General features: G+C 33.1%; 1 protein-coding gene across 1 annotated transcript; it reads right to left on the minus strand.

Moving 5' to 3' along the window:
* Window positions 1-329: 329 nt before the first annotated feature.
* Window positions 330-13,576, minus strand: LOC143051267 (uncharacterized). Its single transcript, XM_076224226.1, has 5 exons — window positions 13,533-13,576; window positions 10,020-10,159; window positions 5,975-6,113; window positions 2,183-2,518; window positions 330-883 (listed from the first exon to the last, which is right to left on the minus strand). The coding sequence occupies exons 1-5, from the start codon at window positions 13,549-13,551 to the stop codon at window positions 528-530; spliced, it is 990 nt and encodes a 329-aa protein (XP_076080341.1). The 5' UTR covers window positions 13,552-13,576; the 3' UTR covers window positions 330-527.
* Window positions 13,577-18,427: the final 4,851 nt, after the last annotated feature.

Below are 18,427 nucleotides of genomic sequence, written 5' to 3' on the forward strand. Positions count from 1 at the left end.
ATTCACATTTTTTCTGAAAATTATTTTTTTTGTTGATGTATAAATATAATTACAATCCTTCAAAATTCTAATGCAGTTAAAACTGCATGTTTTTTGTTTTTTTTTATCATTTTAGCTATTTGGATATTTATTTCAGTGAACTGTAAGTTTTTGAAGGTACAGTAGCAAATGCGTTTGCACTTGTTTAATTTATGTGTATTTGTTCTACGAAAGCAAATGCAAGACATGTTACAAAATTGTAGATTTACTCAATGTATGCATTGCATACGGCTGAGCCATTGTCCTGTATTTTTAAGACTATATATATATATTAATTTTTTAATTGAGTACTGTCTTTAATATTTATTTCACAAATGTCGAAAAGTAAAGTGCATATGTATCTGAAAGTCATTCTAGTAAGCAATGTATCAATATTATCCAGGTTTTTCTCATCAAGTTGGTAATTATTGCTACATCAACTGACCATGTTTTTCGGTCGAATTCATATTTTGCAAAGGCTTTGTGCCTGCTTTACGATGTTTGGTGTCTTACATTGAGTTAATTCGTTTGCGTTTGTTGCGACGAACGCGTTTCTGAACGTAGATACAACAATTAAGCAAGTCTATAGAGACCAAAGTAACCACAGGGAGAATGAGAAATACAATACATCCCCATCCAATAAATTGTGCAGGTTGTGTTTTGTTGACGGCTGAGGTCCTCTTTCGAACCTCTTTTGTTACTGCTTTTTTGTCCACAGTCATTTCTGGTAATATATTCTGATAAAAATGTTGGAGGATTATTTCTGTTGCTTCTGAGTCTGTAATATCCATTTCATCAAGAAAATGCCATTTTGTATTAACTAAGCTTTTTGGACATTCACATAACATTTTCTTTTGATTAACTCCTGAAATGAAACAAAAGATATAAGAAAGAATATGTGGTATGATTGCCAATGAGAAAACTCTTTTGAAGAGACCAAAATGACACAGAAATTAACAGCTATAGGTCATCGTACCGTTTCAAACATGATACAAGAATTTACCGTCGGCTATAAAAAGCACCGAAATGACAAATGTAAAACATTTAAAAAAAAAAACCACTAAAGACCTATAGGCATATTCATCTCTGAGTGCTACGTTTTAGTTCCAAAATTATTCAGAAGATAACATCTTAAATAATTCTAGCTGACAAGTTAATAAAAAGTAAAAGATAAAGAGGCAGAAAATACCCAGGAGACATTCGAATATCAATCTACAAAAACACACAAAAAAACCCCGCAAATATCAACAAGTTCAAAAGAAACAGTATACAGATTAATCAACATCAACCTTCCCCCCCCCCCCCCCCCAATAAAAAAAACAAACAAAAAAACAACAATAAAACAACAACAAGTAAACAAAATCAAACAGGATGTATTTCAACAGATACTCCGAGAGAGTTAGCACTATATCAATGGTCTTATGTAGAGTTGGCAACAGATGCACAATCCTGCCAACAAAATCCTCTTACCTGACGCCCTTGAGAATTGCTATGTCACCTTACATTGTATTTGTGATGAGTTCATTTGCATGTCTCAAGTGTTTTTTTGACAAATGATTTTTATCCATTCAGTCTTGTTCATAGTCTTACAATATTTTACCCTGATACAACATCAATAATACATGTAATAGTAGCTGCGAAACCGTAGCTCTCATGGTGATTTGTGACAAAAGTATATCATGTCTATGGTCAGCGAATATATTGGTTCATAAAAAATTACAGAATATTTATTTTCTCCTTCGATTTGTTTATTGTAAATTCAGTACGATCAATTAAAAATGCATTAGCAATCTTATCACCTATTTTGACATTATCATATCCCCTTTCACTTTGACATTAGTTAGATTGTTTATCAATTTGTTATGTCCACCTATGTTTCCTATCTGCCTCACATGCAATAAATCCTCAGAATACATGTTGTGAGTGGCATCTAATTTAATGCAGATAGAGACAAGAATAAGTTTCTTTGAAATGTATTTTAAGGTCAAGAATGCCACGCAGCAAGTATTATGCCATATCCCATCTGCAATAGTTATTTTCCAAACGTTCCACTGTGGACAAAGTCCATGGCAACGTTCAATTTTTTTTTATTGACCTTTTGAATTAAACTTGGAGTTCATTTTTTTATATTTACATTGTGTTTCAAATAGCTACATAGACTTACTGTCAGTTGTTGAAAGAGCTACATCTGTGTTTGTATATGTTGAAGTCTGACTCGTTACAGTTGAAATTGAATATGGGAGATGTTCAGAAGATGTTCTGAACAATTCCGTCGTGACTACTGCTGGAGATATGTCAGTAGTTTTCATTTCTGTGGTGGTTGTAGTAAGCGATTCTTCTATAGCCGGTGACGTTGCGGTAGTTATTTGAGAAATTGTAGAGGTCGCTGTGTCTGTAGTTCTCATATCAATATTTGTTGTTGTAAGCGATGATGCTATCGCCAGTGACGTTAGGGTAGTTATTTGAGAAATTGTAGTAGTCACTGTGAGAGTTGTCCGATCTGTGAAAAAGGAATAATTTATTGACATCTTTTTAAACAAGATATCTACAAAGAGTTGACATTCAAACATGACAGATGACTATTAAAATGTCTTATTTTTTTCGTAGAAGTTAATGAATTGTACGTTAAAGTCAATCAAATGGGAGATGACAGTAATTAAAATAAACTCATCATAGAAACCAGGCTTAACATTCAACAACGTCATCACTGATGGCAAATAAACCAGTTCAGAAGGCTTAATAAAGTATGGATATAAAGAGCATCGAGGAAGCAAAATTCCAGAAATTGTAGCCAAATTTAGTAAAGATAATTAACTAGAGGCTCTAAAGAGCCTGTGTCGCTCACCTTGGTCTATGTGAATATTAAACAAAGGACACAAATGCATTCATGGCAAAATTGTGTTTTGGTGATGGTGATGTGATTGTAGATCTAACTTTACTAAACATTCTTGCTGCTTACAATTGTCTCAATCTATAATGAACTTGGACCAGTAGTTTCAGTGGAAATTGTTAGTGAAAGTCTACAAATTTTATGAAAATTGTTAAAAATTGACTATGAAGGGCAATACCTCCTTAGGGGGTCAATTGACCATTTTTGTCATGTTGACTTATTTTTAGGTCTTACTTTGCTGTACATTATTGCTGTTTACAGTTTATCTCTATCTACAATAATATTCAAGATAATAACAAAAAAAAAAACAGCAAAATTTCCTTAAAATTACCAATTCAGGGGCAGCAACCTAACAACCGGTTATACGATTAACATGATTAATCTGAAAATTCCAGGGCAGATAGATTTTGACCTGATGAACAATTTCACTTCATGTCATGAGTTATAAGCCAAAAAACTGCTTTTTACCCCTATGTTCTATTTTTAGTTATGTCGGCCATCTTGGTTGGTTGGCCGAGTTACCAGACACATTTTTTAAACAAGATACCCCAATGATGATTGTGGCCAAGTTTAATTTAATTTGGCCAGTAGTTTCAGAGGAGAAGATTTTTCTAAAAGATTACTAAGATTTACGAAAAATGGTTAAAAATTGACTATAAAGGGCAATAACTCCTAAAGGGGTCAACTGACCACTTTAGTCAAGTTGACTTTTTTGTAAATCTTACTTTGCTGAATATTATTACTGTTTACAGTTTATCTCTATCTATAATAATATTCAAGATAATAACTAAAAACAGCAAAATTTCCTTAAAATTACCAATTCAGGGGCAGCAACCTAACAACGGGTTGTCTGATTCATCTGAAATTTCAGGGCAGATAGATTTTGACCTGATTAACAGTTTTACCTATGTCAGATTTGCTTTAAATGCTTTGGTTTTTGAGTTATAAGCCAAAAACTGCATTTTACCCCTATGTTTTATTTTTAGCCATGGCGGTCATCTTGGTTGGTTGGCCGGGTCACCGGACACATTTTTAAAAATAGATACCCCATGATGATTGTGGCCAAGTTTGGTTAAATTTGGCCCAGTAGTTTTAGAGGAGAAGATTTTTGTAAAAGTTAACGACGACGGACGACGACGGACGACGGACGCCAAGTGATGAGAAAAGCTCACTTGGCCCTTCGGGGCAGGTGAGCTAAAAATTATTTAATGAGGTCGAAAAATCCTAGCGCTTCAAAATTTCAACGTTAATTTCTAATCACGAGCATATCAATGATTATTCATGTGAACATAGAACATGATGTGTTATTGCATTACATGAAATGATTAAAGAACCATTCCTAGTTGCGTTCATCCGACTACTTTATCCAACTGGAATTGACACTGTAATTTTACGATTTCGATGTCAAAAATTTCATAGCAAGTTTGTAACAAAATTTGATTTATACATAAACATGATACATAATGTATTAGATATAAAAGAGGGCCGAAATATACCAAAGTCGAAATCAAACTGACAAATGAAGGCAAAAACGAGAAATGACTAAAAGACAAACAACAGTCAACAAACACAGCATACATATATAAAATTAAAATTTTGTAGATCTATCCTTTCCGTTACAGCTATATATTCTTAATTAGTAGCTGTTCTTCCCGGTTTTCGATGCAAAAATCTAAATATAAAAAAAAGAATAGGAAATCGACAAATTCAGTATCAGCATCATTCTTAAACAGATTCGCACATGACTAACCTCTTGCACTGAGTAAAAAAAGGTTTAACAGTATGTATTTTGATTCACAAAACTTTAGATGATAAACATTTCAAAAGTTGCAGAAATAAATCTGGACTTTTTTATATACAATTATCTTCTGGTCGGGTTGTTGTCTCTTTGACACATTCTCCATTTCCATTCTCAATTTTAATTGTATTTAAGTAATTGTGCACGTTATTGTTGTTTCTTTTTTTTTAATACATCTACAATACCGTCGTTGTGTATTGTTAGTATGTTTTTGTTTCGCTTTAAATAATTATATGTTGCCTAACCTAGATATAATTGTTTTTTCCTTTCATTATAATTGCGATTTCGACATGACAGACCAAAATATGAGAATGACTTTTGCGAGTACGGGAAAATCTGAATACAAATATTATTGTCAGAACTGTGAATGCAAGTTCTTGTTATTCGGATACCAATTCAATTGAATAAACTTACTCTACAATCGGCAATCCTCGGATGACTCCGCTACTCTCCTTCTATCCGTTAGATGAGGTACGGAATCAACCGAGTTGTGACGAATGACTTACTCTGCAATCGGCAATCCTCGGGGGACTCCGCTTCTCTCCTTCTATCCGTTAGATGAGGTACGGAATCGACCGAGTTGTGATGAATGACTTACTCTACAATCGGCAATCCTCGGGTGACTCCGCTACTCTCCTTCTGTCAGTTAGATGAGGTACGGAATCGACCGAGTTGTGATGAATGACTTACTCTACAATCGGCAATCCTCGGGTGACTCCACTACTCTCCTTCCGTCAGTTAGATGAGGTACGGAATCGACCGAGTTGTGATGAATGACTTACTCTACAATCGGCAATCCTCGGGTGACTTCGCTACTCTCCTTCTATCCGTTAGATGAGGTACGGAATCGACCGAGTTGTGATGAATGACTTACTCATCAATCGGCAATCCTCGGGTGACTCCGCTACTCTCCTTCTGTCCGTTAGATGAGGTACGGAATCGACCGAGTTGTGACGAATGACTTACTCTACAATCGGCAATCCTCGGGTGACTCCGCTACTCTCCTTCTGTCCGTTAGATGAGGTACGGAATCGACCGAGTTGTGACGAATGACTTACTCTACAATCGGCAATCCTCGGATGACTCCGCTACTCTCCTTCTGTCCGTTAGATGAGGTACGGAATCGACCGAGTTGTGATGAATGACTTACTCATCAATCGGCAATCCTCGGGTGACTCCGCTACTCTCCTTCCGTCAGTTAGATGAGGTACGGAATCGACCGAGTTGTGATGAATGACTTACTCTGGTGTACATTAACAAATAATTACCTATTTTAGAAACTGTCAACCGGTCAGAAGAACGTCCACAAATTTCTACTGAGTTATCTGGACAATAACTAGTGCATTCATCATCTGCTTTTTGTTGGTTCGAATTTGGTGTCGTTGTTCGACAATAACAAAAGTCTGACTGAAATATAATTACACAGCATACGGTTTCCATAAATATTTAAAAAATGGTATGCTATTCAAAATTTAATATTAACTAAATATGTTGCCTTTGTGTGTACTTCCGATGTTTGTCAAGAATATTTATTTGAGCTGCCCTAATATTTACGACATGTTTATTTAGTTTTTTTTTCAAACCGTGATAGTCACTTATCATACGAACTCTTTAAATTTCAACTATCGAGGCAATAACAAAATTATTTGAATAAATAAATAAAAGGGAACAGTAGTATACCACTGTTTAATAGTCGTAAATCAATTTAACTTAAACAAATCCGGGTCACAAACCATAACAGAGGGAAACACATCACTGACTATAAGTGGAAATCAACAGAACAACAGAGACACTGCACAGCTTCAAAAACAAACACCAACATACATAGAAACGGACTTTTTGACAACAACTGCTATCGTCCCTAATTGGTACAGGACATTTTAAGAAAACATGGTGGATTGAACCTGATTTTCTTTTTTTTCTTCGACTGTATCTTACATCTTACATTTGTAGGATCCTTTACAATAGATAATGCAGCTGATTTGTAACAATTCCATCTTCATGCCTAATATATCATGTATTTTGTTACGACCCTAGATTACAAATGATGAGGAAAGGTAACACCCGGTCACCGAAAGCCTTATTATTGAAGAGCCTAAGTGGTCGAGTGGTCTATATACGTATATACTAAAACGTGCAGTATACGGGTCTTTGACTGAATTAAGGTCCATATGCCTTATTTCAGCCTGTATTTTTAGTACTCGTATTTTCATTTGATAGAAATGCTAATTTTAAGGTGCACAGTTTCTCTGCTTTCACAATCTTTCCTTGGGAATCAGTACTGGTTTTCTTATACTACAGCCAGGAATTACTTTGTAGATAAATTATTTTGGTCAAAGATTGACTTCAGAAGATGTGATTATGACCCGTGCCTATAGCAAATTGCAAATGCACCGTTTGGTGGTCCGTCTGACATATTTGAACGTATAGATTAGGTAACAGGTAATAGGAACTATTAATATCAAATTCGACCCAGAACGTTCTTACGAAGTATCGCAGCTATATAGCGTTTTGTGAAGATTCGACTTTAAGCAATCACAAATCAATCAATCAATTATTACGAGGGCGTTGGCTCGTTATGAAAAACAATACAAATCACAATAAAGAAATTATATGTACGGCTGAAATTAAGAGTGCAGTTAATGCAAGTATGAATACAAAGCTTGGATATCTTTCCTCACTCAAATATAACAACATAACTGCGTTACCAAGTCAGGAATATGACAGTTCTTGTTCATTCGTTTTTGATGCGTTTTGTTATTTGATTTTGCCATGTGATTATGGACTTTCCGAATTGATTATCCTCTAAGTTCAGTATTTTTGTGATTTTACTTTTTTCTGTGCATTCAAAATGAAACTGACACACACAGCTTCGGTGAATTGCTATGAGTAATTTGATTTAAACTACAAATGTACATCTTTTCATTGTTCAAATTCGATGTCAGACTTTTAAATTTTTTCCGAACTCTTTCCGACTGATGTTCTCTTTAAGCAAGTGTCTGACGTGAAGAATTGTAACCCTGATACCCACGCTAAATTTATTTACCCGGACCAATTAATGAGGTCTATATTGGTAATAGTGATTCGATTGAGATCAGTTGTAATGTAGCCTAGGGATTTGAAATATCTGGCTTACATTTATAGTTACTACGATGGAAGTGAATAGTTTGTGAAATGACTTTACTGACTCACCAAAAAACTTTTAAGGGACGGTACTTTTAGATTGAAAGTGCAAATTGCTGTATCAAAACGAAGGTAAAAAGTGTTAATTTTCACTGAACTAGTACAGATATTTGTTTAGGGGCCAGCTGAAGGACGCCTCCGGGTGCGGGAATGTCTCGCTGCATTGCAGATCTATTGGTGACCTTTTGCTGCTGTCTTTTCTATGGTTGGGTTGTTGTCACTTTGACACATTCCCTATTTCCATTCTCAATTCAAATACAAGCAAACCTTTCAAAAGTGTCATTTATTTTTTCTCAGAAGTTGTCCGCAATTAACGTGGTAAATATATAAAACAAGATATTAAACAAATTCAGTCATACATGTACATACATGTAACTATTTGTATAAATAAGAAAACTGTGAGTTAGTTACATTTATCACACAATTTGATGCGACTGTCATACAAGTGAGAGGTTTAGCGGTATAAACCCGGTTCAATCCACCATTTTCTACATTTGAAAATGCCTGTACCAAGTCAGGAATATGACAGTTGTTGTCTATTCGTTTGATGGTTTTTTTTCATTTGATTAGGGACTTTTCGATTGAATTTTCCTCGAAATTTTTGTGGTTTTACTTTTTTTGTTCTATTATGTACGTTTTTGCCTGGCAAATAATAGCCGGAAGTCAAGATTGGTTATTCGATCTCAGGGCCAATATCAATATTAGCCCTCGAATCCATATCGAACCCCAGAATTTGACTTCCGGTACAAACCTGTCAATCAAAAACTATTTGTAAACAGATGTCATCCGTGCAGCTAGTCGATCAGGAGAAGTTTCTTCGAGTATCAAATGACGTTTCAAGTAAATTCATACAAGAAATGAAAAATGAGAATACAATGAAAAAAACCCAATGAAGTGTGCAAATCAATACAAAGTTATGAATCTGCTGATCGAACAAAAATGTAAAAATCACCAGTAGAAATAGTTATTTGTCCGCCATTACTGGACATCACAAAAGTCCCCGTAAAGTTTTAACGCCATAATAGAAAATATATGACGCCACAATGGAAAAGTGATTGTTGTATGACATCGAAAGTTCAAGCAGAACAGATTTCCAAATAGCGATACGTGTATTCTTCCTCAGCATTAATTTGAAATGTAACCCTTAATTTTTATAACAATAAGAAATAATGTTTATTGTTATTTATTTGTTAAACTTTTCACAAAACTTTTTTTTCACCCTGTGATACGAATTTTGTTAACTAACTGTGATACATTTTTGTTAAAAATATTAAACATTATTTGATATATGCTTTCTTTTTTCTCCAGCTTGTAAATATGAGATAAATAGATTACTAAATGTCATTTAAAAAATATTCTCCTCTAAAAGCTCTCTGGCTTGATATGAGAGTCTAGGGCTGATACCACGGCCAATATGGAAAATGCCATGTAATAGTCTATATTAATAACTAAAGTTGTTCAGAACTGTTCTTTTTCACCCTTTAGCATTTTCCTTGGATAATTTATTTGATACTGAAATCTCCCTTCGATTAGTTTTTTTTGGATAGTGAAATTTCTAATCTTTTATAATTCGATTGCGTTTTTCCACTTCTGCAAGGTTTTGACGATGGCTAATGATATAAGTTAGCCTGATATCAATAGAAAATAGTCTGTTATGAAACAGGTTGTTGTTAGATATTCCTGTTCCAGATGATACCAGTCGAACCTCCTATTGTAGTGAGTGCTTTGGTTAGGGAGCGATTTAATGATTGCAAATAATTTAACATTGTGTAGATGTAACACATTGAAATCCCGCAGAAAAAGCTTGTTTTGATCATATGGGTCTTAAATGGATTGTGTGTTTGGCTTGCAGCGTATTTTCGAGAATAACTAGTAAATCTTACAATCTTATATCAGTTGTTATCCATTCGTTTGATGTGTTTTAGCATTTGATTTTGTTTTGATAAGGGACTTTTCGCTTGGAATTTTCCTCGGAGTTCAGTATTTTTTTGATTTTTTATTTGATTAGGGACTTTTCGTTTTGAATTTTCCTCGGAGTTCAGTATTTTTTGTGATTTTACTTTTTTGTAACAAGTCTCGTGTTTACATGAACGCTCTCAAACTTGTTGAATATCTAAAAAATAATCTTACTATTGTTCCCGAAAATGTATTATCTATATTAGCAGTTTTGCAGTGATCTTCACACCAAAGGTTAGTATTAGCATTAACCTGAATACTTGTAGGCCAATAGCTGGCGTGGAAGGTAAAACATTTAAACAACAATCCACAATCTGTAAAAAAACAAACTTTTATGACTTATTTGCAAGACGTTTTATCATTTTCTTTTCCTGTCTTTCATGGAGAAAAAATGCATTCATAAGTTTTTCGTAAATATTCTCGTAAGTATTTTCGTAATTAATGTATAAGAACAAAATGATATTAACGTATTGTTATCAATTCAAACAGTAGTGTTAATGAAATTAAGAGGTGAAAGTTAAGTCGAAAATAAACTGACAATGCCACGGTTAAAAAAAGAAAACAGACAAACACTATAAATTAACTGTTTGCAAAACTTTTAATTTTTTTAAATACTACGGCTTTTCTACCTCAGGAATAGATTAACTTAGCTGTATTGGCAAAACTTTTAGGAATTTAGGTCCTCAATGCTCTTCAACTCCGTACTTTATTTGGCCTTTTTATCTTTTTTGGATTCGAGAGTCACTGCTGAGTCTTTTGTAGACAAAACGCGCGTCTGGCGTAAATACAAATTTAATCCTGGTATCTATGATGAGTTTAATTATACATAAAACACTTGATAGAAAATTAAAGACTAAACAACACGAACCCAATCAAAACTAGCAGTGATCTCGGGTGCTCCGGAAGGGTAAACAGATCTGCCCCACACGTGGTACCGGTCGTGTTGCTCATGTTATTACTAACCCGGTAATAAGTATAATTCGGTATGCCATATTCAGTGGGAATGGGACGAGATTGTAGTTACAAAAGAGGGACGAAAGATACCAAAGGGACAGTCAAACTCATAAAACTAAAACAAACTGACAACGACATGGCTAAAAATGAAAAAGACAAACAGAAAAACAATAGTACACATGACACATCATAGAAAACTAAAGAATAAACAACACGAACCCCACCAAAAACTAGGGGTGATCTCAGGTGCTCCGGAAGGGTAAGCAGATCCTGCTCCACATGTGGCACCCGTCGTGTTGCTTATGTGATTACAAATCCGGTAAATAGTCTAATTCGGTAGGTCACATTCATGAAAGGGAAGGGGATTGCAGTTACGACGTAAGGAACATATCCGATATCATTTGTGAAACGGTTATTCCATAACGGTCAACCAACTCGTGATGGCGTCCGTAAAATTTACAAAGGGATGATTTCAACTTCACCATTTGGAACTCTTGGTTTAATAGCTTCCTTGTGAGCAGTAACCCTTTATCAAGAAAATCATGATACAATATTAGCTTGTTCATATCAATATCAACCATAATGGTAATGAAATGTTGAATTGTGGATATAAAGGATACTTATTTTCAATTGTTGTATACTTTGTTTCGTTCAATAAAATAATTTCACAGTGTGTACTTTTTTAAAAAATAGAAAAAAGTACGAACTGTGAAATTACATTGAAGATACACTCTTGTATGACATAACATGAATATCTTGAATAATGTTCAAGATAATAACCAAAAACTACAAAATTTCCTTTTAAAAACTAATTCTGAAGATTTCAAGGCAGATAAATCTAACATCATGTACATTTTATCCCTTGTCAGATTAGTCTAAATGCTTTAGCTTCAGAGATTTAAGCCAAATAAAGGCAACAGTAGTATACCGCTGTTCGAAATTCATAAATCGATTGAGAAAAAAACAAATCCGGGTTACAAACTAAAACTGAGGGAAACACATCAAATATAAGAGGAGAACTACGACACAACAGAACACAACATGAAAATGTAACACACACCGAAACGAACTATAATATAACAATGGCTGCATTTTACCCCTTTGTTCTATTTTTAGTCATGGTGGCAATCTTGGATGGTAGGCGGGGTCGTCAGAAACATTTTTTAAAACTAAAAACCCACAACGATCATTGTGTAGAAGTCGGACGGACGACGGACGCAAAGTGATGAGAAAAAATGAGAATAAGCAAGGTTATATTCCTGACTCGATACAGATTTTTCTTGAGATAATAGTGTGGTAAAGATATAATGTTGTGTATCCATTAGGATACAAATATTATCATACACATTAAGAAAATAAATGGAAGCGCCGTGACGACTGCTCTTTGTCACGGTCATCTTCAAATTACAGTGGTAGTTTATCACTTCCGTAAATTTTGCTTTCTTTGAAATTTGTGCCTGTACATTTTGTCGTGGCCTCAATGTCATTTAACATTGAAGATGTTATGGGTTATTCTTTTATTGAGAACAATACAATGGAATACACTCCACATTATATCGGTATATATAATTGAAACAAGAGAAATGCGAAAGATATCAGAGGAGCATAAAAGACTAAAGACAGATTTAAACGAACCCCGCCTAAAACAGGGGTGGTCCCAAATGCTCCGGTAGGTTAAGCAGATCCTGCTCTACATTTGGCTTTTCATTTTATATATTTAGATAAAAAAAAGTTTCATATGAAGCATACAAATTTATATCACTTTCATTTTATATTCTGATTCCGTTGTCTGTAATCAGAAAGTCCGAAAAATCACATGTAAATATATACATATATATTCATAAAGTAATTAGTAAAATAAGTAACAAGTTAACAGCTCCAGTTCAATTGATTTCATCCTTCCATTGGGACTCTTCAGGATAACTGATATAGTGTCGTTATGGGCGACGTCGTTAAGGAGGTTTTGTGACGTTCCGGCATTGCTCGTAATTAAAAATTCTCGGGTTTTAATTTTGATCGGAACGTTGTGATGGAATAACTTTCCATCTCCTTTCGATAGGCTTCATCCCGTCTACATTTAAAAATAGGTATTATTTAAATTTTTTTTTACCACAAGTGTCAAGATGGGCACTAATTGGCGAGTTTCTGTATTGTGGGTGTTTTATTTGTTCTTCATATATATATATATATATATATATATATATATATATATATATATATATATACTGTCTGTTTGATCTGTTTGTCAACAATCTTAATATAGCATAACGTACATACTTGTTTCCTAACATGCATTCCCTCTGAATGTCAGACAAAATGACTCAAATTGTTTGATATTAAAATGGGAACATGTCTTACAACTACTGTCACCTTTATTTTTGGAGTATTCAATTTAAGGCTCAAATAGTACTTACACATGAACGAAGAAAATCTCATTATGGGAATAGAAGTTTGTACTTCATACATAAAAGTTTGAGTCTCTTTTGTCATTTTTTTTCTTAACAAAAGATATTTTAAAAACTATTTGTTTTTAAAAAGAACAATAATGAAACCAAGATCTTTTAAAAGTAAGATAACAACTATAGAAACATACAGTTTTGAACAATTCATTTAAAAATAAAAATCAATACATTAGTTAAAAATGTAACAAGTAATCAATTTCAAAATATTGTCAAACTGTCTGTTTCAGAATTATATAAAAACAATGGTAATATTACCAAAATTTGTTCTTACCTGCACTCTTTAAGTTCATTACAGACAAAATAAATACAAGGGCAACGTACATGTTATCCATTCTAACATTACGTAAATCTGTTCAGTTTTAAATTACCTGCTCGTTTTGTTATTTTGAAAAATAATCCGAAAAGAAACATCGTATTATTAGACTAAACATCCTTAAGAACGCACAAACACACTTCCATTTCATTTAAAATTTCAGATTAACAGCTGTGAATGAGGACAAATCCTTCCAATTGTGCATTGATGCCATAAAAATTGGTGACTTTATCCAATCAAAATGAATTTACATACGATGTTGTATGAAGATAACCAATAGATAAAACAATAAGTTAGAACAATACATTAAACAACAGAAGAAGCAAGAACCTTCTCTACAAAGAAAACCTTATAATAAGTAAAAACAAGTCAACAAAAGAATAATCATAATGACATTGAATAAGAAACTCATGCAGGAGAAGTTATTGCAAAAAGTAAAAAAAAAAAAAAAAAAAAAGATCTCCAAGGAAATTTATCATCTGAAAGTCCCTTATCCAATGACAACATTAAAACTCAAACACAACAAACTGTTGAAGCACAACTGTAATATATCTAACTAGTGACGGGTATTTCCTTCTGTAGAGGGGATTTGGAAATTGCAGCCAACACTGAATTCTATAAAGTCTTTATTGTTGCGTTATTCATGTCGGTCATTATACCAATTATCCAGGAAAATGTTTTAGAAACTAGACATAAATTATTAATTAACTCTTAAAGTTCATCAGTTTTGTTTTGGAAAAATTGATTCGTGCTTATACAATTCTCTTTTTAATAAAAGTAGATCAGGTTTTAAATAATTAAATTCCCATTATTTCATATTCCATGGCTGTAGAATATCATTTATCCTGGAAAAATAATTATATTCATTTCTTTTAATTTAAAGTCTAAAGGTATAACATCACTATCTATACAGTTGATCATTTTACAGTCAGCTTTTTAATTAAGAAGTAAAAGGGGGAATTATACAAATGATAAAGAAATATGTTAACAGCATCGACGTTTGTTTTTACCAATCTGATTTTCGGTGATTATGAATAAAACAGGTACATATTCAAATAAAAACTAACTAAAAACAAAATGAAAACAAACTATATAAACGAAACAACTTCAAATGCATTCTATCTTCATGACAATTACCATATTACTATTTGCTTTTCAGTTGTTAGACAATTGTCCTTATTCATTATGAAGTCGTCTACCGCAAACACACACTTTGTTCCTCAATATCAGCTGAACATTTTTAGAATTAAAATCATGGAAGGAATATCTATAGTTTTCTATGTTGTGTTTTGTAGACTTTGTCTTTATGTCGTTTTGGCTTTTTGCATTGTGTTGTCAGTATATCTTTGATTAATGAGTTTGCATATTTTGTCCGTTTCTCTTTTTCAAAGCTGCTAAAACTACATTCATGTCGGGCATTTTATCAATTATATCAGTAACTATATATAGAAATACATATATATTACCAAAAAACTGTTTCAGTTTATAATGTTTGATACATGATTCGGGCTTATAATTTTGGTAAAGTAAAGTAAAGAAGTTCATGTGTTAAACAATTCTTTTACACAATTATTTCGGATAGTTCAGCTCTAGAAGCATATCTTTTTTTTTTGGAAAGAGGAATTAAATCATTTTTCATTACCTATAAAGGAAATGCAACGCGTGTTATGGTTGTCGTTTTGTATCTGATCATTACATTTACATTTTAGAAGTTACAAGGGATTGACACGCGTTGACAACGTTCAAGTTTGTTTTTACCAGTTTGATATTCATGTGTTGTATATGAATCAGATCTATACACGTTAGGAACAACAACTAAATGCAAAAATTTGAACCAAATAAATAAACTAAAGAAAAATCAGACATATTTTACCTAAACACAGCTTTCAATGAAGGTTTTTTTTCTTAATAATTAAGATGTCGACCACCAATGGTCAAACGTTATCACAGAATACAAATCTTCCCTCCATGCACCGCATTTTCAGAAAAATAAAAATACTTTTTTTCGAATAAAAATCATTACTGCTGTGAAAAAGTCTGACAATTAGCTGAAAGATTTGACTTGATTAAAAATGAATCGTTCAGTTTTCTTTATGACAGATATTCTGAGTACAATGAACGTTTGAGTTTAAAAGTTTTCTGGTGTATATTGACTCATCTCTCTCCCTCCGCTTTTTCAATCTCCCATGTAGAATTATCGGTCCATGTTCTCTGAGAGAGAGCGAGAGCAAGGACCGATAACTCTGCTCGGGAGATTGCCACTCTTAAACAGAATATTAAACATATATAGCATTATGTTTAAAAGATTTGTGCAAAGAAAATACACCAATACTATTGTCTCTTCTGAATTTCATTATTTGGTACGTCATTTGTCTCTGTTTTTTTGTAGAAAAAATTAATTCACAAAAAAAGCGATAATACTATTAATGAAATATTAAAGAAAAAAAGTAACATTTCCAGTGGATAATATTTTAATAGTTATCATATTCAAGACAAATTATTTATAGATTATCACATAGCATTTTGCATATTGGCCTTGGTATCAACCCTAGAATCCCATATAAAGCCAGAGGGCATTAGCCCGAGGGCTTGATATGGGTCGTGGGCTGATACCACGGACCATATGGAAGAGGGACGAAAGATACCAAAGGGACAGTCAAACTCATAAATCTAAAACAAACTGAAAACGCCATGGCTAAAAATGAAAAAGACAAACAGAAAAACAATAGTACACATGACACAACATAGAAAACTAAAGAATAAACAACACGAACCCCACCAAAAACTAGGGGTGATCTCAGGTGCTCCGGAAGGGTAAGCAGATCCTGCTCCACATGTGAAAATGACTTGTAATAATCTATTTATCACATATTTGCAAGCAAGAGAAAAAAGATAGCATATACCAAGTTATGTTTGATTTTTCAACAGAAATTAAAAAAAAAAATTTAACGAAAAAAATTAAAAAAATGTATCACAGTGCGTAAACAAAGTTTTGTGAAAAGTTTAACACATAATTAACAATAAATATATTAATTCTCAGAATTATAAATATTGAACGACTTAAAGTGTTACATTTCCAATTAATGCCGACGAAGAATACAGCATATTGGTATTATGGTTTGGAAATATGTTCCGCTTTAACTTTCGATGTCATACAACAATCACTTTTCCATTGTGGCGTCATATATTTTCTAAATTCTTTATGATGTCAAAATTTTACGGGAATTTTTGTGATTTCCATTGTTGATTTTTACATTTTTTCTACTACAGCAGATTCGTAACTTTCTAAATTTCTTTTCATTGTGTTCTCAGTTTTCTTTTTTGTTTGAATTTGATCTGTGAGAATCTTCTGATCGTCTAGCTGCTTCGAATGACAACTTGTTTGACAAGTTACCGGAAGTGGAACTCGGGGACTCGATTGGATTTCGAGGGCTGATATCGATATTGGCCCCGAGGGCTGATAACCAACCTTGACTTCCGGCTATTATTGGCCATGCAAAATCGTACATATCAGTACAAAATATGTGATAAGTACAAATAATACATTTTTGTATGATTTAAATATACTCATCATAGATACCAGGATTGACATTTTGTATTTGCACCAGATACAAAAGACTCAAAATAGCTAAATAAAGTACGCAATTAAAGAGCATTGAGGACCAAAAATTCCCAAATTTTTTGCAGCTAGTGTTATCTTTTCTTGAGGTAGAAAAGCCTTTGTATTTTTAAAATTCAAAGTTATGAAACAGATAATTTATAAGTGTGACCATATCAATGATAGTTCATGTCAACACAGAAGTGCTGATTGCTAGGCTGGTGATACCCTCGAGCTCGGGGTATAAAAATTCCACCAGCAGTGGCATCGATCCAGTGGTAGTAAATAAGGTATACAATGTAAACCGTATTTGGACATTTTATTTTCATCAAAACGATTATAATACCTCAAAGATCAGTATTATTAACCAATATCTTATATATAGACATAAATTGGAAATGTGGAATGTGTCCATAATGTAATTATTCTAAAATGGTAAAATATGTTGATTAATTGCGACAAATTCAAATACATTTTACTATTCCGTATTAGCAATTGTACCAAGGGATATGAATCAACAAAGATGATTACTATAAATTAATGTCGACAAAAGTTTAAAAAGCAATTATTTTTTAGTTGCATTTCCTATTAAACGAATTCATAAAATTACCAACTGAATTGACTTTCAATCGATATTCGAAAAAGAATTTCCTGTATTTCTATAGTAGTAGCTTCAATTTTCGCTAATTACAGAAAACTGGAGGCCACACAGGGACATTAAAAATACTGAGTATCAACATGTACATTATCAAAGTTCTTCACCCGATGACGTGAATGCGACACACACAAATGATATTAAGGTGTTAGGGCTATTGTTTCACATACTATTTTACATTCTAGAAAGTATTATTGATTTCAATGATCATAACACTTTATATTTGGTCGGTTAGGAAAGGCTGTGATTTTGTAATGTATTCGTTTTTATTCTATAGCTAGTCTCCACTTCAGTTTAATCTTGTATATCTATTATATAGTCATTTTATAAAATTTACTGTTTGCAAACTATGTATTATTCTTGATAATAATGATGTTTTTGTCCCAGGCGGATAACCTTGTAGATTCCATCCTTATACAAGTCATTAAGAAAATATACCCATTAGACAACACAAGTCTGTGTTCACACTTGTATAACATGTAATCAATAATTAAACCTATACTATAATTTAAACGCAATTAGCTCTCATAATAAGTCCAAAGAGAAGACATGGTACGATTGGCAATTAGTCAATTATTCACAAGAGACACAATGGCAAAG

Source organism: Mytilus galloprovincialis, chromosome 11, assembly GCF_965363235.1.
Source record: "Mytilus galloprovincialis chromosome 11, xbMytGall1.hap1.1, whole genome shotgun sequence".
In the NCBI taxonomy this organism is placed as follows: Eukaryota; Metazoa; Mollusca; class Bivalvia; order Mytilida; family Mytilidae; genus Mytilus; species Mytilus galloprovincialis.